This window comes from Mauremys reevesii, linkage group 10, assembly GCF_016161935.1.
Source record: "Mauremys reevesii isolate NIE-2019 linkage group 10, ASM1616193v1, whole genome shotgun sequence".
In the NCBI taxonomy this organism is placed as follows: domain Eukaryota; kingdom Metazoa; phylum Chordata; order Testudines; family Geoemydidae; genus Mauremys; species Mauremys reevesii.
The window spans coordinates 65,601,727-65,613,728 of NC_052632.1; the positions used below are offsets into that span (position 1 = coordinate 65,601,727).

The 12,002-nt window shown below is 39.9% G+C and overlaps 1 protein-coding gene across 24 annotated transcripts in view; it reads right to left on the reverse strand.

Moving 5' to 3' along the window:
- SNX29 (sorting nexin 29) overlaps nt 1–12,002 on the reverse strand; it is a 484,058-nt gene that overhangs the window by 225,943 nt on the left and 246,113 nt on the right. For 19 of the 24 annotated variants that reach the window (XR_005585770.1, XR_005585771.1, XR_005585769.1 and 16 more), the window contains exons 17-18: nt 4,792–4,847; nt 3,003–3,084 (exon numbers count right to left, since the gene is read on the reverse strand). Coding sequence is in view for 15 of the 24 variants with exons in the window: in XM_039492890.1 (XP_039348824.1) it covers nt 3,003–3,084; nt 4,792–4,847 (138 nt within the window). In the remaining 9 variants the exon portion in view is untranslated. Of the gene's footprint in view, nt 1–561; nt 635–2,820; nt 2,920–3,002; nt 3,085–4,791; nt 4,848–12,002 lie in introns of all 24 variants that reach the window. The other 5 variants (XM_039492899.1, XM_039492902.1, XM_039492900.1 and 2 more) reach the window with 2 other exon arrangements.

A 12,002-nucleotide genomic window follows, 5' to 3' on the forward strand; every position in this document is an offset into this window, starting at 1 on the left:
CAAGAGAAAAGAATGTCTTAACAGTTACTGTAGTTATTATTAATTATAATATTTCTACTGAATCACACTATAGAAAATATGTATATATTCAGCTGCAGTAATCTGCTAAAAATGATTTACTTGAGTCTGCTGTTTTCTCTTCTCCAAGATCTTAACTACTGAATGGCAAGATTTCTGGCAATGGAAAAGATCTTCTCTGCTGTGTGGAAACCTATTCACTAAAGGCAACAAACCTGATGCTGTCAGAAGCAGGCCTCAGATATAAAGAGGGAAGATACAAAGATTTCTGGGGCTTTACTGAATAACTATAAAATAAGAAAAACTGTAGCTAGCTCAAATGCTGAAATTAATTATACACAGTGGGACAGAGAAGAGAATAAAGTTTAAAGTAATGTCTTCATGAAGAGATCATAAACACTATTAGAGAGATGCAAAAATAATGCTATACAGAAATGCTAATTGTTATATGACATTTCTTGACATCAGTAATCATAATGCCAAAGCTAAAAGAGTGGGAAATGTGCTTAACTCTTTAAAAGCTATTTCGTACTAAGTGGGTACCTGCTTATCACCAATCTGGACTGCAATGTTAGTTCTCTTGCTCAATGATGCTCAGTTCAAAAAAATCAGACCACTGGAGAGGACATTCAAGGGTTTTTATATGGTCAGGAATACTGCAGAACTCATCTCACAGATAATCACATATTTTCTGAGTCTGTCTCATTTAGTCTTTAGCTTCCAGAGACAGAAAATTACTAAGTGGCTTCAGAAAAGAAAAACATGCCAAGAATCTGTTAAGGTAGATCACATTCTGCCTTTTGATAGATGAACTGTCTAGATTTTTTTTTTTAAAGAGATTCTGTGGAAGAGCTTAAAGCTCTTGTTCTCTACTACAGAATAGTACTTGTCAGGCACTAAAGCCGTACATGTAAAAAAATCTGCTCTTTGATTGCTGACTGTCCAGCTTAAATCACTCTATGCAGAAAATATGTACATATTCAAATTCTCAAATATTTAACTGCTCCTCCTAGAGGAACATGAAATATAATATATTTCACTGGGTCTTCTCTGCCAAAAAAAAAGTCACTCCTAACAGTATTTACTATGAGAAACATCTGCTGTTGTACAGTTCTTCCCATTGTTCTATATGTGCTTCCCCTAAAAAACTTCCTGAAGGTTCAGTTACTAAAGACCCATTTCATTAAATAGCTGTAACAAGTCAGCGTGCACTCTCCTTGAAACCAAGCAGTAAAAAGGTGAAGTGTAACACTGTGGGTTTTAGAGATATTGGATAAAAAGAGGTATATAAAACCTGCAGATATTATAGGATAACTAAGTTTAACTGTTCACAGAAAATAAATGTTTGCATACAATACTGGAAAGATCACAAACCAAGAGCCCAGGATAAAGTTTTCATAAGTGCTTAAATGACTTAGGGGCCTACGCCTTATCTTCAGAAATGACTCATGCACTTAGATGCTAAAATCCCATTGACTTTCAATGAGACAGACTCCTAAGTACCTATGTTACTTTTGACAGTGGACTTGAGCTCATCTGGAACTCTTTTCCTAAAAGTATATACATAAATTCCTCATGGAGGAAAACATCTTAAGACACACGAACCTAGGAAAGAGTGGGGAAGGAGTAATACGAGACAAGAATCCACTTTTACAAATAGGTTTAAACAAAGCAAAACATCATCCCAATACTAATACCTGTGCTGTTCCACTAAAATTAGAAAAATCCACAAAACACAGCAACTGTGAACACCACTTGAACTAAATTTACATAGATGGCAAACATATCTCATTTTAATTCAGAAATTTCCATGTGGTATGCAGGGGCGGCTCTAGACACCAGCGCGCCAAGCAGGCGCTTGGGGCGGCCGTTTCCCGGGGGGGTGGCATTTGGCTCCGGTGGAGCTCCCGCCGGCATGCCTGCGGCAGGTCCACCGGAGCCCGGGACGAGCGGACCTGCCGCAGGCATGACTGCGGCGGGTCCCGTCTTCCCGCGGCTCCGGTTGAGCTCCCGCAGGCATGACTGCGGCAGGTCCGCTGGTCCCGGGCTCCGGCGGACCTGCCGCAGGCATGCCGGCAGGAGCTCAACCGGAGCCGCGGGAAGAGGGGACCCGCCGCGGGACCAGGGAAGGGCGGCGCAGCGCTCCGCGCTGCTTGGGGCAGCGTCATTTCTAGAGCCGCCCCTGGTGGTATGGCATCTTTTTGTTTTAGTTCAGGTGAACTTATTCTTTCTCTCTACTCTTCAGAGAAAGCTGGGACCCTTTTAATTTAAAACTTTTTTATTGAGATTTTCAACTACAGGGAAAAAAAGACCAGAGTGGGTAGAACCTAACTGCAGAATTTAAATGAATATTTGAACATATGCAAATATGGCTTAGTTGCTAATACTTTTCTGCCTGAGGCTAGTACCTTGACTCTATTGCTAACACATTCTCATGCCTCAGCTAGACAGAAGTAGACAGACATCTCACATGAGGGTTTGATTTCAGAACCAATATAGACACTTAAGTATAAAGGCTTCTGCAATAAGCCACTATACAGAAGTCATTTCTATTCCCCACTGGTGTCTGTAAAGGTAAAAGTAAAGACCCTCTGGTACAATTTGTAAAGGTAGGAAATAGCCCAGGTTTTCTGGCTACTAATCCTTCCAATAGTTAAATTTGCATATTTGTGTACATGTGTGAGAAAGAGCTGTGGTTGAACACTGAATGGTTGTCTTGTTTGCCTACAGTCACTGTACCGCCATTTTACTAAGTTACTAGGGTCCTACCCTGAAAATACACACACGAGTATCTCTGCTCACCTAAATAGTTCCAGTGAGTGTCTCACACTAGTAAAGGTATTATCCTTGTGCATAAGTGTTCAAAGACTGGTCCCTTCGTTTGTGATTCACCTTCAGATACTGAGAATATTTTAGAAGTTTGTCAGTTATTTCACTTATGGAAACCCCTTGCAAATATGATTTCTTAAAGTCACATTACTTACTTGGTAAACATGGAATGCATTAGCAGCTTTTCCTCGTAGAAAGACTGAGGGAATCCAAACATTAATAAGGGCACGATTTGATCTGAGCAAAAGAAGAGACAAGTTTAAAATAGGGAATCATCTTTACATATAAAATAAAGCTACAAAGAAGTGTCTACCTCCAATGCTTGCAAAATGTCCACAGCGAGCAACTGAACCAAAACTTTCTGAACATTTGAAACATCACCATTTTGCCTGAATATTGTGTAATTATTATACCTAAAAGTAACAGTACGTTAGGAACCATTAGGATAGATAATAAGACAGTAAATATCTGAATGTCACTACATAAATCCATGGTATGCCCCCATGTTGAATACTGTGTACAGTTCTGGTCATCCCATCTCAAAAAAGATATATTAGAATTAGAAAAGGTACACAGAAGGGCAACAAAAATGATTGGGGTATGGAACAGCTTCCATATGATGAAAGATTAAAAAGACTGGGACCATTCAGCTACAAAAAGACAACTGAAAGGGGATATGACAGAAGTCTGTAAAATCGTGAATGATGTGAAGAACGTGAGTAAGAAAGTGTTATTTACCCCTTCACATAACACTCAATGAAATTAATAGGCAGCAGGTTTAAAACAAACAAAAGGAAGTATTTCTTCACACAGTGAACAGTCAACCTGTGTAATTCATTGCCAGGAGATGTTGTAAAGGCTAAAAGTATAACTTGGTTAAAAAAAGAACTAGATAAGTTCATGGAGGATAGGTCCATCAATGGCTATTAGCCAAGATTGTTAAGCACACAACCCTTAAGCCTCTGACTGCCACATGCTGGAACTGGACAACAGGGGATGGACCATTTGATAACTTCCCTGTTCTGTTCACTTCCTCTGAAACATCTGGCATTGGCAACTGTTGACAGACAGGATACTGGACTACATGGACCATTGGTCTGACCCACTATGGCCCTTCTTACTTTCTTATATTTAAGTTTGATTAGTTGGAGATCTTTTATCACATCAGTATTATTTTGAAAATAATATGTGGAGATAAAAAGTATTTTTAAATGGTTTTGCATTTTCCAAAAACAGTAAAATTTCAGTCATGAAACATTAGGAGCCATTAAATAACACTATCATTTTAATTCCAAATTATTTAAGATACATAAAATCAATTTTCCTTCACTCGCCTTCTCTCAAAAAGGATCAGCTAGATGATCATAATGGTCCCTTCTGACCTTAAAGTCTATGAGTCTATGAGATATATGGATTTTAGGCTAACAAAGGTTAAACTCCAGAAAAAACACACATTAAAATAATTCAGGACAAAATACAGGATTTTTAATGCAACTGTATTTGTTCAGTACTTTTTTACGATTTTCTTTTTTAAAAAATTGCGGTACACTAATGTTCATCATCTGCAGTGGGGAATGAATAATTACAGAAGAGCACTGCAAAACAAAAGCAAAAGAAGAAAATCACTTTTTAGTTATGTCCCACAGGGATTTAGTTGGTCACGACTGCTGCTGAACCATTAGCGGACTAAAAGATCCAACTGAAAACCAAAACAAGCTCCCAAAGGATGTTCAGATGCAGCATAAAACTGAATTCCTTCTGTCCCAAGATTTAAAAAAAAAACTAAATAGGACAAAGATTCTGAAAGTTAGCTGCATTATTTCCAATAAGAGAATACCCTATCTGGTGATTCACTTATTAGAAATTAAGTAGGGAAAGCAATGTATTAGATTTGATAATTTGTTCCTCACTCCCACACAGATAGTATAAAGATACAAAACTTACATTTCAAAATCTGACAAACTCTGGTCTTCAGATGTCTGACTCAAATCCCCAGGGACCTGACATCATCGTCAAAAAAAAAAATCATGATTATTAACTTTACCAAAACCATTACTAATTTCAAGTCATATAAAAGCATGCATTTCTGAGAAAAATAATTAATTAGAATTTAATAGATAAATGGTGCCCTTCACCCCTATATTCTGGTGCAGAGGCCATTACCCAGTGGAACTGGTGTGGTTCTGCTGCAGAAGGAAGGAAGCAGGATGCTGGGACCTCAACACAGTGTAGGGTGACCAGATAGCAAGCGTAAAAAATTGGGACAGGGGTTGAAGGGTAATAGGCGCCTATATAAGACAAAGCCCTGAATATCCAGACTGTCCCTATAAAATTGAGACATCTGGTCACCCTAACACAGTGTGTCTGTACCTGCTATATGCCAGACCAGACCAGCTACACAGGGACTCACACAGCACTCCAATATGCAGACAGGAAAAGTTGTGTGCCTGAGTGGAGCTGGTTTGGTGAATCTGACATTATGTGGCATCCTATCTTATCAGCCATTATGTGGCTATTCCTCCCCAATGCACCAGAGCCAAAGAAGCTCTGCTTCTACTCCATAGCTTTGGGGGAGGATTCTCTTTTGCAGCTTGTGAGAAACTTAACAGCACACAGACCTGTTATTCAGGTTGTTTCCTGAGTTCTGGATTTATCCTTCAAAAAAAGTGTAATGGACTCTGCACAAATTCCCTCTCTGGAGTTTTTATTTTAGATCTCTAGAAATGGCTAGTACTACACATAACAAAACAAAGTAGGCATGTAATGTTATTATAACCTTCCCACTTCGCTCTTTGCCAGGCTTCCAATTAGCCTTCAGCTTTTACCATGATGACAGCTGCCAGTTGGCCTGCCTTTAATGATTATTTTCTTCTGTTAATAGATATTAGAAGAAAAATTATTTGGCAAATATAAAAATAAAAAAGTGACTGTTAAAAGCAGCCCTGTACACACAAAATTGAATCCAGGTAATATTAGGAGAAGACTAGTGTTAGCAAATGTATATATTTGTTAGGGGTACGGCATATAATATTAATATTGTACACATATCAGATATAAATGCTGAGTAGACATGCTAAGTTGTACAACTACGAATTGTATTATGTTTTTCCCTGAATGCTGTTTACTCCTATTCACTCAAGCTAATGTATATGCCCCCGTAATATTTTGCAACAGCTGATTCAACTCTTGGCACAATCAGATACATGTCGGAAATCAGATATATGAATAGTATGTCCGGGTACTCCCAGGAGGTGCTTCCATGGCCCACTGACACCTGGATTGTGGTATGCACAGCAAAGATAAGAAAGGTACTGGATGATACAGAAAAACAAGATAAGAAACAGGTGCAGACTCGTGGGTTGAATCTTGGGTGCTATATAGAGTGCTTTTATCTTGGAAACAACTACAGTATAAATACTTCAGTGCATATTGTGGGAGCGGGTCTGTGAATTTCCTGCCGCTTTGGGTATTTGATATGGCAGATTCAGTTATCCTTCTTGGATACTGGGGTTTAAAGACAATGCCTGCAGCATAGTTAAAACTCCAACACCAAACTCTACTTTTCAACACCAAAACAACATTACCTCACATCTTAATCTGGCTAAGCATGGAAAAATTCCTTCCTGTCCCGAACTGTGGTGACTAGCTACTCCCTGATCCCAGTGAGAACTGTGATTCCCTGACTTATATCAGCCTTAATGGCTGATAGATGTGCTCTCTAAATTGGATCAAACTATCCAGGGGCAGGAAGATGGGAGAAGCTCCCTCAAGGCAAGCAGCCATTAGTTCCTCTGAGAAGACACACTGGCAGGATTTGAAACACCCTCCAATTCCTGGGCAGTCCCAGAGGCAGTCCCTTCCTACACAAGACAATGCAGAGGCAAGTGGGATGGGAGAATATCTCTGCCTCTTCCTGAACCAGAAAGTTGCACGTTTACATGAAGGATAGGGGAATGAGGTCTTGATCGCCAGAGGCCACCTCACTTTTTGCCAAACCTGAGCAACTTGGGATGATATGTGAGGAGATGGGAATCTCCATTCTAAGGATGAGCTCATAGGTGCTGGAACTAGTGGTGCTGCTGTACTTCTTGGCTTGAAGTGGTTTCCATCATATCCAGGGTTTACAGTTTGGTTCAATGGCACTCAGCACCCCCACTATACTAATTGTTCCAGTACCCCCGGATCAGCTATGCAAAAGGACAATGAGAAGATACAAATTACTTCATGGCATCATGGTTTCACTCCATATTCTTTATGAAAATATGCTTATGATATGAATATGACATAACTGAGATGTACTTTATGCATGATGGGTCTTGAAAGATATCATTGGAAAGGTTACACTGCTCTACAGCCAAAATGCTTCTGAAATAAATGTAGTCAAACTTTACTAATTCTGGGTCACTGAGAACGAAAATGATGCTTAAAATTGTTGATTGGCTCTAGTTTTCAAGATATGCTATTGGGTCAGTATATACGACCCTTGATTTGGGAATAGCGGAGGATAAGTGAGTTATAAAGGGAAGGGATCTCAATTTAAACCAGAAATGACTAAAATACATCTTTGACTGGATCTATGAATAAATCTATGACTGGGTTTGGACAGTACTTGCTTTTTAGGCAAAACAATGAATGATGCAATCTGAAGCTGGTATTGCGTCATACATGATATGAATTGCATCATGTTATTCCTAGAAGTCATGGATGATGCAATCATAACGAAGCTTACATCACTCTGCTGAACAAATTGCCCTATATCAGCTCTAGAAATCATACAGTGTCGTGCTCTCTTATTTGTCAGTGTTTGATTTTGCAAAGGGACACATTTCTGTTTAGCCAAAGTGAGCAGAGATGCCTCGTACTTGTGTGAACAGTGCAGATAACTTCTGCTATGTTTGTGGTGAAGTGACTTTTGCATCACAAAAGCGCAGTATAACCACTATGGTTAAGAAAGCCTATCACCTTTATTTTGACTGCAAAATTGGAGATCAGGACAAGAGGTGGGCCCCACACATATGCTGCAACACTTGTGCAACAAATCTTCGCCAGTGGTTGAACAGGGAAAGGAAATCTATGCCTTTTGCAGTGCCAATGATTTGGAGAGAGCCAACAGATCATACCAGCAATTGTTACTTCTGCATGGTGCCTCCAGTTGGGAAAGGTGTGTCAAAGAAGAAAAAGTGGACTGTGCATTATCCAAACATTCTATCAGCTATACGCCCAGTACCCCACGGAGAAGGACTGCCGGCTCCTGATGCACCAGAATCATTCTCACTTGAGTCAGACGAGGAAGAGGAAGAGGATGAAACTTCTGGTCCTGAACCATCAATGTCACAGGACCCACATTTTCTCCCATCCTCCTCCTCTGAACCACACCTCATAACACAAGGTGAACTGAATGACCTTGTCAGGGATTTGGAACTACCCAAGAGTAAGGCAGAGCTGTTGGGCTCCAGACTACAGCAGAGGAATCTCCTGGCAGGTGATGTTAGGGTTTCCATGTTCCGTGACTGTCAAAAGGATCTTGTCCCATTCTTCTTCATGGAAGGTGATCTTGTAGCCTGCAACAACATCGATGGTCTGATGGCAGCCCTCAACATCGTTCACGATCCAGATGAGTGGAGACTGTTCATTGATTCATCGAAGACGAGTCTTAAAGCTGTTTTACTGCATAATGACAATGTTTTGCCATCAATTCCAGTTGGTCATGCAGTCCATATGAAGGAAACCTATGACAACATGAAACAACTTTTGAGGTGCATAAACTATGACCAACATCAGTGGCAGCTTTGTGGTGATTTGAAGGTTGTTGCTCTCTTGCTTGGTCTGCAGACTGGATACACAAAGTACTGCTGTTTTCTCTGCGAATGGGATAGTCGTGCAAGAGATTCCCACTACATCAAGAAAGATTGGCCACTCCGACAGTCATTGGAGCCTGGGAGGAAAAGTGTTCAGCATCCACCACTTGTTGAATCAAGGAAGATTTTGTTACCATCCTTACACATCAAGCTGGGTCTGATGAAGAACTTTGTCACGGCCATTGACAAAACACAAGCAGCTTTCAAGTACCTCCGTGGAAAATTTCCAAGGTTAAGTGAAGCTAAGATAAAGGAAGGTGTCTTTGTTGGTCCTCAGATTCGTGAACTTCTTCGAGATGATGCATTTGACCATGCACTGCGTGGCAAGGAAAAGACAGCATGGAAAGCCTTCCAGTTAGTGGCAATAAATTTTCTCTGAAACAACAAGGCAGACAACTACAGGTTGTTGGTGGAAAACCTCCTCCAGGCATACAAAAGCCTTGGTTGCAACATGTCACTAAAGATACATTTTTTGCACTCTCATCTAGATTGTTTTCCACCGAACTGCGGAGCAGTGAGCGACGAGCACAGCGAGCGATTTCACCAGGACATTGCAACAATGGAGAAACGCTATCAGGGCAAATGGAGCCCATCAATGCTTGCAGACTATTGCTGGACAGTGACAAGAGATGCTCCATTTAATGAATACAAGAGACAAGCCAAGAAGCGCCGAGTAGACAGTGAATAGGACTAAACTATGTACATAATAGTTTTTTGCCTTTTGTTTCATAATAAATTTTAGTTATATAACCCTTTTGCTGATTTTTAAAGTGTTACATAAACAGGACAGGTGAAATATTACCATGTAAAGCAACCATAAACACATGAAAAGACCTAGGTTTACAATTTATGATTAAAACTCTACTATCTACACAATATCCATAGACATAAAATGTAAAAACTTAAATAACTTAGAAACAGTAGCCAATCAGTTGTTTTAATTGTCATATTTGAATTCAGCACATCAAAATACATAATAAATAGCACATTTTATCTCTGAAGCAGACAACTTCTCAAAAATTGTAGACCAGTGTTATCATTTACTGAATGTCATTATCTAATTTGAATCATTTCTGTATCTGAAGTTAGGAATATTGACTATGTATCTTTATTTCAACTATGCTACTTTGGATGACACCCCCTGCTAACACTTCAGGTACAACAATGGAAAAGCCAGACAGGGCTGATGGCCCATCAGCGAGGACAATTAACTGTGAAAAGGCTTGGCCTTCCTGCGGACTCTCCATACTGCCATTGACTCATGGACGCTGTGATACTACAGAGTCAGGTGGTCTTGTCACCTGATACTAAACATTACCTGGGACTTCTTGTAACTTTCCACTGCAAGGTGGGGGCAAGTTTGAGAAACAGGATTCCCGCCTTATGTGAATCCTATTTAAGGGTGAGGAGAAAGGCAAACGGAACTCCTCCTCTCTATGGCCTGTCTGCCCAAGAAGAAAGACTGCTAAAGCTACCTGAAGGGAAGGCAAGGGGGGGAGGGGTCCAGTCTGAAAAGGCATATAACTGCAACTCTGAACCACAGAAACTTTGCAACCTGCCTAAAATAACATTTAGGGTGAGAATTTACATTTTGTAACCTGTTTCTTAAGTACATTGAGTTTAGCTTGCGTGTGTTGCTTTATTTGGTCAGTAATCTGCTTTGTTCTGTTATCGCTTATATTCACTTAAAATTCACCTTTCATAGTTAATAAACTTATTTCTTGTGTATAATATAACCCAGTTATATTAAGCAGAAGTTGTGCTTATCTCCCTCAATGTCCACATTGAGGGAGAGGGCGAATTTCATAAAACCCTTGGGTTTATACTCCATAAAGGGAGTGGGCACCAGAGTGTTGGGGCAAGCCCCTAAGGCTGAACTTTTCCAGAGCGGATCTGTTTGTGCAGCTGGGTGTGGCCCTGCCTGTGTGCTTGGATGGAAGGGGACCCAAGCTGCCAGAACAGGCTGACTCAGTGGCATCCCAGCACAGCAGGTGACACCCGAAAGGGCCCAAACCGATCACAATCACTTCATGTCTTCTCTCCATGTGTATGTTTTATAAATTGTTCTGAGTTTGTCTGTGTTTGACTAAAGAGGATTATCCATGAACATTTAGAACCTTAGGGTATCCCCAGTCCCTCATAGGACAAATCAGATATTTCACACAAAGGTAAGCTTTACAACAAACAGCACAGTTATTACGTGTCTATGCTCAGAACTTTCATGTAATGTCAACAGCTGGGGAAAAACAAAACAAAGACAGCCAAAAAATATAAAACCTGTTTCTATCGGAAGCAGTTCCTGGTGCACGTTATTCCTATCGCACATCCATCGAATAACAGTGTGTTCACAGTTATTTTTAAAATGCAATTTTTTTAATTTTTAAAATTTAAAAATCTCCAAGTATAATTATTTGAATCAATAATGCAAAGTGGTATATACCAATAGATGTCAGCAAATGAAACAGAACCCCAGGCTTGATGGCAGATTCTATGCAGACAGTTTTGAGTGAGCACAGAGGGGAAACGAGGGGGGGCGGGATTTAAGGCAACAGAGAAAAGAGATGAGGAAGAAAAGCTGCAGGAAAGGAAACAAGTAGTGTAAAAAAGAAGGATTCTAGACAACTGCAGGTGAAGAAGCAGAAAAGGATACAAACGTTAAGAAAGCTGTTTGGCTCATATACAACATATTATAAAAATTTAAATACACCAAATCATACAGCAAAAACTGACATTTAATCTCCAAGATCTGGTGACACTGAGCAACTACAGTAACTTAATTCCTAGCAGTTATGAAACAGTGGAATCCCACAATAAGTTATGAAAGCCAATCTATCACCTGAGCCCATGCTTTCATCCCCTGTAATCATGCTGCTAATTCTACTATTCATAATTAAACCTAAGAAATGCTCTGTTGATTGAATAACCTGATAACTGAATATCCTTTGCTATATTTCAGCTGTAATACTGTTGGTGGTTGTAAGATCAGGCTTCCTTGTTAGCCTCCATAGCACTTCCACTTTCCCCCTCCTTGTATTTAAGGAATTAAAATTTCCACGGTTAAATCTAAGCTTTAGCTTCAGAACTCACCCCTCTATTCCTTTTGGTCCACCAAAGCCTGGATTTGTTATATTTATGGGGCACAGTGCAAAGCACACCTTTTCCTTAGGGTATTTTGATAGTGAGACTGCTGATTGGTGTTATTATAAGCAGAAAGTTTTTGTGTTGTTTTTCCAAGCAGTTTAATAACATCACTGAGTTCAAATAACATGTAATAAGGTTATACTGTTCATATGAAAC